Source organism: Lissotriton helveticus, chromosome 5_1 (assembly GCF_964261635.1).
Source record: "Lissotriton helveticus chromosome 5_1, aLisHel1.1, whole genome shotgun sequence".
NCBI lineage: Eukaryota > Metazoa > Chordata > Amphibia > Caudata > Salamandridae > Lissotriton > Lissotriton helveticus.
This window is the reverse complement of record NC_136065.1, coordinates 620,716,696-620,733,287: the sequence shown is the minus strand read 5'-3', so window position 1 is coordinate 620,733,287 and position 16,592 is coordinate 620,716,696. Positions and strand designations below refer to the sequence as shown.

The window sequence follows — 16,592 nt, the reverse complement described above, 5'->3', positions numbered from 1 at the left end:
CATCCAGATAGAGAGGTTAATATTGAACTTGGTCAAGTGGTTGAGGGGTTACAACCAACTCCAAATACCGATCTACTGGATAGCATCGAATTAATAATGAGAAGCTATACTCTAGCAATTGTGGGAAGGCTCAAATGTATGGAGGATAGATTAGGGAAAATAGAGTTAGTTTTGGGTAGAAAGGCAAATCCTTCCAGGATAAGTGAAAACAAAGAGTTAGCCACCGTACCAACTCCCTCTCAAGCTACAACACCTGCCCATAACCCCCTAATAGAAGCTAACAAAAATGTATCCTCTACCACCATTCCGTCCATCACTGCGTTACCAGTTGTGCCACCCGCACTTAACCACTTGTCTACCAGTACAACACCTGTACCCAACAACCCCCACATATCATACAAAAAATCAGCCTAAAGTACCCCTTACTAAACCAATAAAGAAATCTAATTGTATCCCAACCATTCCCGCTAATAAACCAACAAGGGATTTGGGTATACCATTAATAGGAAAATCAGGAATGGAGGAGGGAAGCTGTAGGTATTCAAGGGGGGCACAAGGTAGGAGACCGCCAACAGAACTTCCGCCGGAAGCTGCACCTTTTGTGGTGGTTCTCTCTGGGGTACCTGAGTTGTCTGAGAACAAGCGGGAAGGTTTCTTCCAATTGAAGAATAAGGTAATGCACTGGCTGACTATTTATAGGCCAATCGCTAGTCACATCAATGGCGACATAGTCCATGTACGCCGTCTTCAGTGGTTAGGAGGAAGACCCAAAGATATTGGGGGAGATGTGGTTGTGGTCAACTTCAGGAATCAGATTGCAGTTCGCTACATATTAAACTGGCGACAGGGTAATGCTAACAACAATATCATCCCCCGCCCATTAACATATTTCTATCCAAGATCTGTAGTTTTCCCACAACAAACCTTACTTAGCAATGCCATCTCCACTAATCATTTCTTAAATATGGAGAACACCAGCAACGCACCTACCATGTACTATCCAATTCCAGCTCCTATCACACCTGGGTGGGACACCATACCCTCCAGGTTTAACCAAACAGCACATAGTAGGTTGAATTACCTATTACCACTTACACCACTGGAGTTATCAAATAGGTATGACATATTTAGTGGGCTGGAAGATTGCGACTGAAGATTACTGAAAAGAGGGGAGGGGGGAGGAGGTGCAACTATCCCTAGTACAGATGGATTTGAGGTGGAAGATGGGCTGGGAGCCCCTAAGGTAGATACTTTAATTACTGCAACTAGTTTAGCAGCAGAAATGTTAAACCCAGCTTACTACCACCCCCGGTGTGATTCCGGAATTCCGGGTCCGAATAATGACATTATTAGAGCGGAGGAGTTAGTGAACGCCTCTCCCAATCATCACATTGGAAATGACCACCAATCAAACTGCTTAGAAGAGAATAAACTGTTTGATCTAACCATTAATGTTGTTAACAATAGGGTAACATGGATTGCCTCACCTAACACTTGTACAGATAATGTTAATTTAACTGGAAGTGTGACTGAGGAAAGTGAAATACTGATTGAAGGAGCGCAGGTTAGAAGCCAGAATGAGCTGGGGTACACTGTTCCTCTAGGGGAAGATCGCATGTGCGACAATAGGGTCCAAAACCTAACACATACACATAAGGGTGGTCAACATGTGGCATCCTGGAACGTGGCAGGTCTTAAGAGTAAGCTGGCGTCCAGGGATTGGGCTACCTTTATAGACAACTACATGATAATAGCCATGCAGGAAACTTGGGCCGTTGAACCACAATATAGACCCGGGTATCTGCACTTTGCGATAGCGGCAACACACCCAAACAAAGGAAGACCAGTGGGGGGCTTGACCACTTGGGTCAAGCAGGACGATAGATATTCAATTACTCAACTTGAAACCAATTCTAGGGATATATTGGTGGTTAAGTTGAAATCCCCTTTTTTTGGTGAACTTATAGTCTTTAACGTTTATGCTAGGGGGAAACCAGGGGGGAAGACGTCAGAGGTAGTTGAGGCACTGGGACAGTATGTCAGAACCTGGAGAGGAGGCGCCAACCTACTTATATGCGGTGATTTCAATTGCTCCTTTGAGCCTCTGGATCATAGCGACCTAGAGCGCTCGGAGGAGGAAGATTCCTGTTGGCAAATTCCCCCACTAAACCTACCACCAATAAAAAGGTGGACCCAAGCAGCACTTCAACTTAAGTCCTTTACCCTTGAATGTAGGCTACGTGCAGTCAATGGGAGAACACCAGGGGACAAACAGGGTGAACCAACATTTAATAATGGCCTGAGTTCGAGTAGAATAGATTATATAATAGTGAATCTTGAACTCTGGTCCTCTGTCTGCGATATGTCCATAATTCAACGACCTGAGAGTGATCATAACCCGCTTAGTCTTGAGATACTGCTCCTTAAGGGTCAAGGAACAATGAAAGATGACACAACAGACGATATTGTTATGACCAATGATACAAGGCGACTAAGATGGGCTGAGTGCTTGGGTGATCCAAATTCCATTAATGAAATGGAGGTTCTGGTCAAAGAAGCAACTGCTGAAATACAGGGACAGTCATCCTATGTAGATTATGACATCAGGGTAGTTCAGATTCACTCGACTCTCTTTTTTAAATTAGGTAAATTTTTTAGCATTCAAAAGAAGAAACATTCTGGTAAAGGAAGACGGAAACCCGAGTCATGGTATGACAAAAATTGTAGGTTAGCGTATAAATCTTTAGCCTTAGCAGTACGTTCAACTGATAGGGAGACTGTGAGAAGTTGGCCTGGTATATGCTGCTCACTAGTTCTAGTGATCACCTTGTACCATGCCAAGCAACCCTTATGGTGCAGGTTGTAAAGTCAACCTTATAGACAAGCTATCCTAGGGGTAGCATGGACTAAGCAGTCTTAGGCTAAACTCTGTAAAGGCATGTGAAGCAAGCTGTTTTACCATACACAATCCCCTTGAATACCAAATGAAAGGACACCACACAGATATATATTGAAAATATATATAGATTTATTTCTACAAATATCCCCTATACTCTTTATGAGCACAGAAGCAAATGCGTTAAAACAAAACACAGTTTAAATACACAAAAGTTGCACGAATATGGATGAGCCCTAGGGGCCACCTAAACCATATACAAAAATAGTGGTATAAGAACCACTATGGGGAAAGTGAAGAGGCCTAGGGCCTGGGGAATCGCTGGAGCTGTTCGGGACTAGCAGTGAAGAAGTCGGGAAAGGCCCGCGGGACTCGGGTGCAGTGCGGAAAGCGCACGCAATACCAGTGCAATGTCAATGGTGCGTAAAAGTTACAAAGTTAGTTATTAAGGAACCTTCCGAGTGACCTAGAAGGATGAAACTTTAGGCACAGGCACTAGAGGTGTGTACCAGTGTGGGAACACCGGCGGAGCTGAGTTACCTCACCCACAGGAAGCGGGTGCACAGGGTCGAAGTAGTGTTGGGTTTCGTCACGCAGGTCGATGGTGCTTGGAGCTGAAGATGCTGTAGGCGGCTCGACGTGAAGAGTTCCGGTGGATCCAAGGGTGGATCTGAAGAGGTGAAGACCTGAAAGCAGAGGGGACAATGTTCAAAGTCACTAGCCAGTGACTACCGTGGAACCAGGACGGAACCAGGCGATGTCGGGTGCAAACAGGTGATGTCGTGAAGATTGTCTCTGCAGCCACGTGGACACGAAGAGGTCAAGGACGTCCAGGAGTCGGTCACGAGCTGTCCCACGTAGGCTCTCGCTGATGGCGGTGTCGGCAACTTGATTGGAGCAAACAGGCCTTGGCTAAAGCAAGCCACGCAGGAAGTGATTCAAGCTTCTCACTCGGACCAGCAAGGTCAGAGCGGCTGCTCCTTTTCAGGGGTGCAAGGGCCAGTCTGGAGCAACCAGACCAGCGGTGTAGTTTGTCGTTTTCGTCGCCAAGATGGCCGCTAGCCACGTGGCAAGTGGCCGGGATGGCGCGTCGAGTGGCACGGTGCAAAAGGGCCCCACGCAGATCGTGGAGATGCTGGGGGGCTGATCTTTGGTGCAAGGGCTGCTCGAGGTTGGGGCTTCTCAAACCCCAAAGCACAGCGTCGAGGGTGCCTCTGATGCTGTGCAGTCAGCGTTTCGGGGGTCCTCCAAGAGGTCCGGTCCCACGTCTCTCGATGCCTCCACGGGTCCCTTCTTTGCAGGGACTGTGGATCGGGCTGTGAGAAGTCTGGGAGTCTGGGTCTTGTCAGGCTCTGGGCTCGGGCTCCGGCGGGAGGCGGCGGCAAAGCAGACGTCGAGTTTCTGGTTGGTGCCTGTGTTCACAGGGTGGTCACTCCTTGGCCACAAGGGAGATTCTCTTCCGTCTTCTGAGCAGCAGAATGTCGAAGTCCAGTCTTCTTCTGTATTTCAAGTTGATTCAGGATGATCTGAAGTCTCAGGACACAGCTCCCACTCTTATTCGAATCTGGGGGGCCGGATCACCTACTAAGTCCCTCCTCTGGGTGGAACCAGGAAGGGGGGTGGTTACACCCCCTTTCCTTTGTCCAGTTTCGCGCCAGGACTGGGGCTGGAAGGCCCCAGCACCGGTTTGAACTGGCCTATGCACAGGGACACCTTGTGTGCCCCAGGCATGTCTGATTCTATTCAGCCCTGTCCTACCCAATACACAAAATCCTGTCTGGGGTGGTGCTAGCACCTCCCAAGGCAGGAAACCCTTTGTCCAAGCTGGACTCGCTGGAAGGACTCCCAGCAGCAGGAGGTCAGACTTGTGTCTGCGGTGGCAGCATCCATCTTGTGATGCTGAGGCTCTGTTTAACTTTAACCGGGGTTCAGGTTAGGTACATGTCGTGTCCCTCTAGAAGGGTGGAATGCTACCCCCGTCGCCAGAACTGGCGAGGGGGTAGTATTCCAATTCGTATGACACCTTACTCGACATGTTTTGTTAAAGCCAAACCCAAGATAGCATTTAACCGCGAGGATTATAATGCACTTAAGAGTATACGGTATGGCAGTATCATGAAACAGCTAAAGCACATGGTTCCGAAAGCTGCAGACAGGCTCAGCTCATGCCAGAGCACTATCTCACATATTTCCAAGCACTCTGCCTCCAGGATTGATGAGGCCTTCCATAGGAGTGGCTGATAGAAACATATGTGTCCATTTTAGGTTAGGTATAGGCATACTACACCTAAGTAAGGGGTGGTTACACCGACTTACCCCAGCTGAGTGATCAGCCAGTTGTGTCAAATATGGAGGCCAGGCCAGGGGTGGCATAATACATGCTGCAGCCCTTGGTAGGCCTTGGAAGCACCTATGCCCTGGGTACCTGGGTACACTGTTACAGGGGCCAATAAGGTGAACCAGTTCCAATGTCGTTATGCACCTAAAGTACATGGGTAACAATTTAGAGAGAGAACAGCAGGCTGTGGGTCTGATTAGCAGGCCCACAGCCACATTAAGTCATAAACCAGTGAAGCAAAAAGCAAAAATTTGGGGTGACCATAGGATAGCAGACCCTACTCTCCTACAGAGACCATACAGGGAGACAGGAAACATTATAAAAGGACGCAACTCGAAGCAAAAAAAAGCATGGGATAACAAATATTGGGAAGAACTACTAGAAGCAAGTAAGTCCAGAGATATGACGGGTTTCTGGCACCTGGTGAGGTGGGGTAAAGGGAACCAAAAACCACAGCCCGAAAACCACGTCCCTCCTGAACGCTGGACAAAGTATTTCAGGACCCAGTTTGCCAACGACAATTGTTTCCCACCAACTGCTTTGGATCCAATCCTTCGTCCATTATCCAACAGTATACTTTTGTTTACTAGGAAAGAAGTTGATTATGCCCTCAATTTAATCCCCAAAGGTAGAGCCCCAGGCCTAGACAAAATTCCAGCTGATCTCTTCTTACATAACAGAGAAGTCTGGGTCCCGTACATTGAACTGTTGGCAAATGCCATCGTAAGAGGCACTGCCTTGCCGGACACATGGCGGGGAGCAGAAATCATACCTATTTACAAAAAGGGGGACCGCACAGATCCAGCCAACTATAGGCCGATAAGCCTAATAGCTTGTATCCAAAAGGTTGTGGCCAGAATGTTACTTCTCAGGATCCAGAACTGGATCGAGGAATCGGGGGTCATGTCCAAGTTACAGGCTGGCTTTCGACCCTCCACCAGCACAGTGGATCAAGTTTTTAGGTTTTCCACAATTTACTGGAAATGGGTGATTTTGGGGGGCGGCACACTCTATGCAGCCTTTGTTGATCTGAAGGCTGCATTTGACCTCGTCCCACGAGATAGGCTGTGGCGTGCACTTTTTGATCAAGGCATGCCACCTGAACTGCTCACAGTCTTGATCAAATTGCACGATGATAACTATGCGCAGGTGTGATGGGGTACCCAGAGCTAGGTGACCGACAGATTCCCAACGGCAAGAGGTGTCCGACAAGGATGTGTTTTGGCACCCACATTATTCACTTTATATATAAACCGGGTCATAGATTATTATAGGGACTCTCATACAGATGCTCCTAAACAGAATGGCATTACGGTTCCCTTGTTAATGTTTGCCGATGATACTCTCCTAGTATCCAAGACCCAGGAAGGGCTTCAGAAATCAATCGGCTGTTTCGAAAAATTCTGTACTGACCATGGGTTATCTGTAAATGTATCTAAGACCAAATTCATGGTCATGCATAAGAATAAGAACATCAGGGGCAGAGTTTTTATGAATGGGGAACTCTTAGAACAGACGAACAGTTTCAGCTATCTGGGCATAATATTAGGATCTAGGCTTCAGTGGAAGCCACACATGTCATATCTAACCTCCAAGCATGCTCAGTTGACTGGTGTTCTAATAAGAGAGTTCAAGTCCTCAGCCACCAAACCACTGGCCCCAGTACTTAAAATCTACGATACAAAAGTTAGATCATCCATGCTATATGGAGTAGAACTCTGGGGGATTTCTGACATTATGGGCTTGCAAATGGCACATAACAAATTTCTTCACTGTATAACAGGGCTCCCACATTCTACACCTCTTGTACCATTACGCTTGGATTTGGGGAGTAATAGCATACAGGACATTTGCAGGTTTAGACCAATTGCATATTGGAGGAGATTGTGGGTGACGCCTGAACTTTCTCACTATGCGTCAGCTTTGCTGGAAACGCGAAACATGGACACAGGGGGTAAACTCTTATGGTTTAGGAAGGTCAAATCTCTACTCACGGCCATAGGTATGAGGGAGCTATGGGATAATCCCCAGGAGAGTATATTCCCCTCAAAAACTAAGCTAAGAGAAGCGTATTGGGCGATGGTATCACAAGAGGTGTTTCAGTCACATACTGATCCTACGCTTACCAGGGCATTTTTGGAGCTGAAACATTTTCCTTCGTACGAGAGATATTGGGATCTAATTACATCGCCATTTGACAGGAAACTGTTTCATCAGTTCAGGGTTGGGACTCTCCCTCTCAACCCAGTTACCTGCAAATGGTCAACAAGCAAAAATGATCACTCGTGCCCTTTCTGTATAACACATACGGAAAGCATAGCTCATGTCCTGTTTGAATGCCCAGAGTATAAAGCTCCTCGCCATAAATGGATTAGGTCGATCTGTATCCAAAAGGGGATTCAGACTGGGACAGCAGCACTGAGGATATTTCAGACAGATTGTTCTGACGCTTTTGTGATCGCGCTAGCAAAATTTCTAAAGTGGATGTGGTTAATCCGTAGTAGTAAATTGAAAGCATTGTAGCTCCTATAAATCTACCGTGGTATAAATGTGGAATATTTTTTAACTAATTTTTAATGTTTTTATGTAAACACATTATTTATGTTTTTATTGGTCAAGATGAAATACCCTGTATGTGGAAATTATAATCTGTAGATCCTAAAGATGTACTTCCTTGTAAATATTAATGTAATTAAATGCATTTTTAAATTTTGTGTCTTTTGTGACTCAAAAGTCGAAATAAAGACGAATTTGAATTTGCATTTATTATTCTGGTTCATGTAGCACGGTCACTTGGAGTTTAATGCTGCTGATCAACATTTGTGCAGGGCACAGTGGAGTATCAAGCCATGTTTCAGTTGGACCGTGGGCTTTGTTAGCAGTTGTTCAATTGGGCATAACGGTGAATGGCTAGTAGATTTTTGAGATGATCAGATTTATCAGTATCTCTGGAAATTGGAAATGGGAAAGGTGAGGGCGAGTTGACGCTTTGTCAGATTTCCTTGTGAATTCTTCTCTTGCTTAGTGAGAATGAGGATATTTCGGAAATGGAGGAATGCTACATGTTAGGTTTTTATGGCCGAAATCACAAGGAGATAAGCTGTACTGATGTGTAGGAGTCCCTTTGTGAGGATGACTTTAAATCATATTGTGAGACCAAATGGAGGACTGAAGTTTTATTAGGTTGGCACTCACTTTATCTAGCATAATTTGGGAGGTTAGTACTGTGTTTGAGTGATTGGTTAAAAAAATATTCAATTAATTTGTTATTGTGTTCAAAAATGAGTGGTAAATTAATTGAATTAGATGGTGTTAAGTAGGGTTAATGTGACGATTAGTTAAGTGGGATTGGGTTTTTGCTGGGTCATGATAGGCTTGGGGGCAGTATTATCTATCTAGAGCTGTTACTATAGGGATGTGGATAGACCAGTGACATGGATTGCATATTTCTTGTTCTGTACATATAAGGTTGGTGGAGAGTATGGCATGAGTGTACAATGTTTAGATGGGAGTGTGTGTTGCGGGTTTCCCTTGACAGGTTGCCGGGTGGGTGTGAGTCTTCGTTTGCCTATGATGTGAGTGGTGAGTTGTTGAAGGTCAGTGAAAACTGGTCAATAAGGTGGGGTTCTGTTCACAGGAGAATATTCTCATTTTCTTTTTCTCCGGTTGAGGGCTTTTAGGGAGGGAAATTGTAATGCAAAAATTATACGTTAGCCCGAATCATGATTTTGTCAAATTTCTGAATATTGATAATGGTGTCCAGCTGTGTGAAGCAATAGTGGTCTATTTTAAGTGTAGTGCTGGACCGATCTAAATGTTTTATGTCCTTTTAGGAGCTTGGTGTTCGATTTAAGAGTAGCATGGTTAGTGTTTTATACCATTTGTTGGTGAGCGTGGGTGATATATATCACAAGGGTAATTGAGGTAGACACATGGTAAGTGGGATAGAAGGTAGATAAGAAGTGCAATAAAAAGATGTGACATCAATAGAAATATATCTTGCAGTCATAAGTCGTTACTTAAAGTGATAGATACAGGAGCCATATTTCAGTTACTCGATGATAAATCCAGTTAACAGCCTAATCTTTTAGTTACATTTCACGTTAAGTATATCAGGTGTGAACATGTTTCTTGAAGGCATATTTTGGATTTTCCTGTTAAACATGAAAAAATCTTAATCACCAAAATGCCAGCCCCAACTAGAAATATTCCATTCTAATATCTGAGGTGTTTACTTGTGTTCTATTTATTTATTTTTTAGAAATGTTTTATTAGTTTGTGATGACTGCTAGCTTGTTTCATTAGCACGTCTTCTCGTTAATCAAAAAAAAAATGCATAGTAAGTTAAGTTTAAATAGCATAAGATGCTACCAAAAATGTGCTCTGTATTTTTAAGCCGAAATACCTTCCTAACATATTGAACAGTGCTTTTGCACCTCCATCCTGAGCATTCGGTCTATCCCAGTGTTCTCCTACACAGTGGAGTTGCCTCAAGAGCTCACGATGTACTGCTCCATACACTTCCTGTTCTTTTCCCCCTTGTAAAGTTGTGTACTGGGTGTTATGGGAAGTGTGGTGCTCACTGAAGCGTATATCCACCCATTGTATAAATTGGCACTACTTGGCCCCACCAAGCTATGGGGAGATTGACAGTTGGTGTTAGCTTGTAGTGATTACAAATGTACAGGCCTTTTTCCTCCTGCCTGAGTGGTCATTTTAAGCCTTTGGGCACTCGGTTTCTCTTCCTTTTACTTTGAATGCTGTTTGGTTTGTGTGTGTGCTCTGTATTCTACAGTAAAGATATGGTTGGTCTCATTCTAGTGGTCACACGTGCTGTGACACAAGCCGTTTGTCACATTGAGACCCTTTCTGTGATATCCTTTATGTGATACCCGATTCCAAAAACGCAACCAGGGTATCGCGTGAGAAACAAACCCAGCGGTTTTGTGGGTCTTATTCACATGCTGGTCTGTGCCATGTTTGCAGGGCCTGGTATTATTTAAGAAAAACAATTTATGACGTAAAGGCAGGCAAACTACACCGTCCTTGTCTTTTCACAAAATTGTATTCTTCCAATGAAAGAACATTTCCTTGTGAGTGAAGATGGCGCAGTGCTTAGAGGTGCAAGTGTTCTGCAAATAAAAACAAAGTGATCCTTACAGTTTCAATACAATCAGGGATAAAAATTGAGTCCATATATTACAAGTTCAGAAATTCTTTGTCATTTATAGGCTTAGTAATAGACAATCACTGAGTTTTGTCGACGTTCTGATCCTCTCCTATAACTTTCAGGGTTTCCTCAGGATGTGAAATGCGCCCAGTACCTTGTGAACCTAACATAATAAAGATATGCCTGTCAAATACGTATACATAACCTAAATTAGGTAGTATAGGTTTACCACATCTCAGTACTTTGACCTAACTCAAGCTCCGTATTTGATACCAATCAGGCAGGAGGTATCCTCGGTGTCACTGGTGTCCTCAAAGCCGGATTTGACACTACAAAATAAAAACTGGAAATTGGAGGTCACAGCCTTTCCAAAATGGCCATCTAAATATACAACACAAATTCACACTGAGCAAATCTGTCAAGTCAGTGTGTGCTGTCATTGCCCGCTGGAAGTGGTATGCAGGGCAGGAGCTGACAATATGTGTAGACTAATAGGCCCTAGGTAAAATACACAGTGACAATGCTGTTTACTCTTGTAACTACACAAAGGGAAACACCCCAGCAATCTTAACAATGTCACGGTTAAAACAGGAAAGTGTTCATCTTCACAGAAACTGAATCATTGCTACACAGATATATCATTAATACCCCACACCCCTCGCCTTGATGTGAAATTAGAAGGACCAATTAAACATCATAGTGTATAACTAAACAAATCTTCTGTGCTAGTACAATTATGTAGAAATCCACAAAAATCTCTCTAAGTTGTGGGATGAACAGAGGCGCGCAGCAAGAATTATCCCGCTCGCTGGCCATCCAGATTGAATTCTGTCTTGCAGGCAAAGCATCTATGCACTTAGTCTCCGCTCATTCTGTGTGAGCTAACAACTACATTAACTAGGAGTACAATTTGCCATGTTGGGATGAAGCCCAACCATAAGCCTCAAGGTAAAATGAGTTTAGTTTATCTTGCCTTTACTTTGGATACTGTATGGTTTGTGTGTGTGCTGTGTATTCTACGGTAAAAATATGGTTGGTCTCCTTCTAAAGGTCGCAGCAGACATGACACAAAACGTATGTCTGGGGGGGAGCGGGGGAGTTTTATGAAGCCGACTCGACCTGAAGGTATCCGAGTGCTTTACATGCGCACCAGTTGCATTACAGACCGACACATTCATTTGGTTAGGCACTTGGAGATTAAGTGATTTGCCCAGAATCAGAAGATGTTGAGTGTCCATCCGAGACTCGAACCCGGTTCCCCAACTTCGAAGTTGTCTGCTCTAGCCATTAGGCCACATCCTCTGCCCTATCCCCTGATTTTATATCTCAATGATTACTATCTAGTTAACTTTCTGGCAGTCACTGACTGACCAATGTCCTGGAGGAAAGGCACCACAGTTGTCCATGACTGGTTAGTTACTTAAAAAATAAGGTGCACTCAATTTAAGGTCAGTTTGGTATCTATGTATCTTTGCTGTACTTATAATTAAATCCACGAAAGAGAATCTGTACATTTTTAACTGTCCTGGATATACAGACCGTACATTTTTTGTGTCCTGGAATAACTGTACTTGATTGCTTCTCTTTGCAGGAAGAGTTCCGGACTGGGGTGAGGTTCTACACGAATGAGGAACCTGCACCAGCTCTTGAGCATTTCGAAAAGGCCCTGGAGGAGTATTTCAAAGCAGACACCGAATGTCGAAACATCTGCGAGGGGCCGTACGACTATGAAGGGTACAACTATCTGGAATACAATGCTGACCTCTTCCAGAGTATCACAGGTATGGTTGGAAGGCGACTGTCCGCAACTGATAAGTTACGAAACCCGTTGTTAAGTAGACATGGGACACGAAGAGTGGCTCCACAGCAAGAATGAACATTGTTCCATTTATGCTTTTAGAGATCAGTGGTGGCAGAATACAAATATGGCAGGAAAGTACCACTTATCTGTTTTCTTCTGATCTGGTACAGCTCTCACCTCACACAGCATTAAAGAAACTTTCTTGTAATGTGTCTTAACTGCAAGTTGAGCCTCTGCATTTTTACTGCAGCAGTATTGCACTTCGCCAAAGACTTCTCATCCAATAGCAATTGGGTTCAGAGAGGAGACCAATAGGGTTCAGAGAGGAGACCAATAGGGTTCAGAGAGGAGACCAATAGGGTTCAGAGAGGAGACCAATAGGGTTCAGAGAGGAGACCAATAGAGTTCAGAGAAGAGACCAATTGGGTTCAGAGAGGAGACCAATAGGGTTCAGAGAGGAGACCAATAGGGTTCAGAGAGGAGACCAATAGGGTTCAGAGAGGAGACCAATAGGGTTCAGAGAGGAGACCAATTGGGTTCAGAGAGGAGACCAATAGGGTTCAGAGAGGAGACCAATTGGGTTCAGAGAGGAGACCAATTGGGTTCAGAGAGGAGACCAATAGGGTTCAGAGAAGAGACCAATTGGGTTCAGAGAGGAGACCAATAGGGTTCAGAGAGGAGACCAATAGGGTTCAGAGAGGAGACCAATAGGGTTCAGAGAGGAGACCAATTGGGTTCAGAGAGGAGACCAATTGGGTTCAGAGAGGAGACCAATTGGGTTCAGAGAGGAGACCAATTGGGTTCAGAGAGAAGACCAATAGAGTTCAGAGAAGAGACCAATTGGGTTCAGAGAGGAGACCAATTGGGTTCAGAGAGGAGACCAATTGGGTTCAGAGAGGAGACCAATTGGGTTCAGAGAGGAGACCAATTGGGTTCAGAGAGGAGACCAATTGGGTTCAGAGAGGAGACCAATTGGGTTCAGAGAGGAGGCCAATTGGGTTCAGAGAGAAGACCAATAGAGTTCAGAGAAGAGACCAATAGAGTTCAGAGAAGAGACCAATTGGGTTCAGAGAGGAGACCAATTGGGTTCAGAGAGGAGACCAATTGGGTTCAGAGAGGAGACCAATAGGGTTCAGAGAGGAGACCAATAGGGTTCAGAGAGGAGACCAATTGGGTTCAGAGAGGAGACCAATTGGGTTCAGAGAGGAGACCAATTGGGTTCAGAGAGGAGACCAATTGGGTTCAGAGAGAAGACCAATAGAGTTCAGAGAAGAGACCAATTGGGTTCAGAGAGGAGACCAATTGGGTTCAGAGAGGAGACCAATTGGGTTCAGAGAGGAGACCAATTGGGTTCAGAGAGGAGACCAATTGGGTTCAGAGAGGAGACCAATTGGGTTCAGAGAGGAGACCAATTGGGTTCAGAGAGGAGACCAATTGGGTTCAGAGAGGAGACCAATAGAGTTCAGAGAAGAGACCAATTGGGTTCAGAGAGGAGACCAATTGGGTCCAGAGAGGAGACCAATTGGGTCCAGAGAGGAGACCAATTGGGTCCAGAGAGGAGACCAATTGGGTCCAGAGAGGAGACCATTGGGTCCAGAGAGGAGACCATTGGGTCCAGAGAGGAGACCATTGGGTCCAGAGAGGAGACCAATTGGGTTCAGAGAGGAGACCAATTGGGTTCAGAGAGGAGACCAATTGGGTTCAGAGAGGAGACCAATTGGGTTCAGAGAGGAGACCAATTGGGTTCAGAGAGGAGACCAATTGGGTTCAGAGAGGAGACCAATTGGGTTCAGAGAGGAGACCAATTGGGTTCAGAGAGGAGACCAATTGGGTTCAGAGAGGAGACCAATTGGGTTCAGAGGAGAGACCGTGCCTGCTTCTTTGAGTTATACATATGACATGGATCTTCCATATATGAAGTAGAAATTAGGCTATGAAATAATTTACGGTGTTTGCTTAATGCTTCTTACATTTACAACTTTGTTCCAGATCATTATGTGCAGGTGTTGAACTGCATGCAAAATTGCGTTTTGGAATTAGCCATGCAGCGCGGAAGGAATAAAGCAATCGAAGACTTCCTTCCGTCACAATTTAACTACCTGCAGTTTGCCTATTACAACAGTAAGTATTTATGGATCACCCTCAAGCTCTCTTTCTGTTCTCATTGTACAACTGAGTGATTCTGTTAGTAATGTGTACACTAATCAAAAATGTTTGTTGGGACATTTATTCAGCGCCAATGGCAAATTTTCTTTTCAGTCTGCAAAAATGGTCAAAACGTTACTACATACTCCCAGAAAGTTCTTAAGCATGACTCTTCTGGGATCCACCACAGAATTTTGGACCAGATGTACAAAGCATTTTCCGGTCGCAAACGGCCAGATTCACAGCATCGGGCTGTTTGCAACCAGAATTTTTTTGGGGGGGAATGTGCAAAATGTGTTACAGAAAATTGTTACTGAATCGCATTTTGCATTTGCGATTTGGTATTTAGACGGGTAGTGTTTAGGGCATCCCTTCGAAATACCGAATCGGTATGTTATGTATTACTGTTTTGCGACCGAATTCTGGTTGCAAAATAGTTTTAAACTGGTGGTAGCCAATTTGCATAGTGGAAGGTGTCTTGTGGGGGCCCCTTCCCCTATGAGAATGTAAATAAAAGTTGTTTTTAAGTGCAGGCAGAGGTCTCACGGACCACTGCAACTGCAAAGTATTTTTTTTTTTATATATACATACCGTTTTCCTTTAAGGATTAAAAAAAAAAAGATAACTTTATCAAAAAGTAATCACGAACATGGTGGTCTGCTGACTTCAGCAGGCTGCCATCCCTTTGATGGCTGCGATTCCTAATGAGTCGCAGATTGCGATCTACCTCGTTAATATAGATGAGGTAAGTCTATCTGCGACCCACTAGGAATCGCTAATGAAACTCAAACGAGTTTCATACAATAAGAATACCGATTTCCTAATTGTGTGTCGGTAAGAATTGCAATTTGGAAACCGGTATCCCTAATGTTAGTACATCTAGCGCTCTGTCCTTCCTATCTTTGTCTTCCGGAGGAAACGTTCCCTTCTCTCCTTGTCCCTGAATTCAGTTGATCCTTGTCGGTTTATTGATCCACAGATTTCTTCAGATGGTTACAATTTGCAATTTTCAGTCATTGGTTCACAGGTTTATTTCACTAAGCATTGGCAAAACCAGTAGGTCTCACCTTGTGCCCCCATTTCGCTATATCAGTGCTTTTTGCTAATGTCGGAGAGCATTGTCCGTAAACAAAATGTTATTTGGCAAAAAAAGAAATAAAAAGGTTAAATGACGTGGCTGCTGTTTCTGGTCGCTTCATTCTGTAGATGTATGGATCCATTATGACATGCACGCACATGTGTTCCACTCATTCAATCACCTAAAGAACAACATAGATGCAACTTTTTTTAGGTTTCGCCTGGCGTCCACTGCGCAGCAGTGTTCGCGCAGGTGAAATCTTTTGTTTAGCAGTACGGGGCTTTGTCCCGCCTGTCTCTTCCATTGGCTATCTCCATAAATGGAGGCTAGCCATTGGAAGAGAGATCTGTCCGTTATTCTCCGAGCAGATTCGTGGGCGTTCCGTAGATTTTTTCTCATTCCACCCCTTTTAGAACGTCATGCGGCGGTGGGCGTTTGTTTATTTTTTTTTTCTCCAAGGTTTGTTTTTGTCATTCCTCCGAAGATGGCGCCCGGGCAGTAGCTTACTTGCGAAGCTACGCAGTGCCGTCTTGAACCAGCGGACGTGGCCGCTCGGGGAGGCCGGTTTCAAACTTTCGAGTTTCTGGACGTGGTAAAAACGCTTTCAATGTAAAATGCTGAGTGTTCTAACGTCATTTTGTTCATCAGCCTGAACTTCATGCCCTCCCGCATCGTTGACTAAAGTTAGCATTCTAGTTGTTAATTAGAACTCTATGAGTAGGACGCTGTTTTATTCCTCCGTTTCCTTGGTGTGTACGTCGTCACGTCGTAATCTGCTCTGTCCATCACGGCTTCTCTATGGTCCGGAGATTTTGCTATGCGAAAAGAACCAGCAAGTCGCCATCTGCTGCTGTAGCGGTGGCGCCCCTCATGCCCTGCAGGGGTCGCTGTCTCGTCTCACTGTGCAGTGTCCTACCTGGTGCTGCCCTACCTTTGCGGACAGTGCCACGTCCCACAGCGGAGCCCCGGAGCAGCGCCGTCCTCAGCCCAGCCCGGGGAGGGAGCCATGGGAGCCGGGCAGAGTGTGGACATCCCCGGTGGTGGCACAGAGGGATACCATGTCCTGCGGGTACGTGACCATTCGCAGTTTGTCAAAAATCTTCCCGAGAGTCTTTAGGCCTGAGTCTTGACTGATGACGGTTGGGAGGAGTGGTGCATAGGCTG

At 44.9% G+C, this 16,592-nt stretch overlaps 1 protein-coding gene across 1 annotated transcript in view; it reads left to right on the top strand.

Moving 5' to 3' along the window:
• P3H1 (prolyl 3-hydroxylase 1) overlaps nt 1-16,592 on the top strand; it is a 159,773-nt gene that overhangs the window by 47,536 nt on the left and 95,645 nt on the right. Inside the window, exons 3-4 of the mRNA XM_078642991.1 lie at nt 11,996-12,185; nt 14,195-14,326. Coding sequence (XP_078499117.1) covers nt 11,996-12,185; nt 14,195-14,326 — 322 coding nt within the window. The remainder of the gene's footprint in view (nt 1-11,995; nt 12,186-14,194; nt 14,327-16,592) is intronic.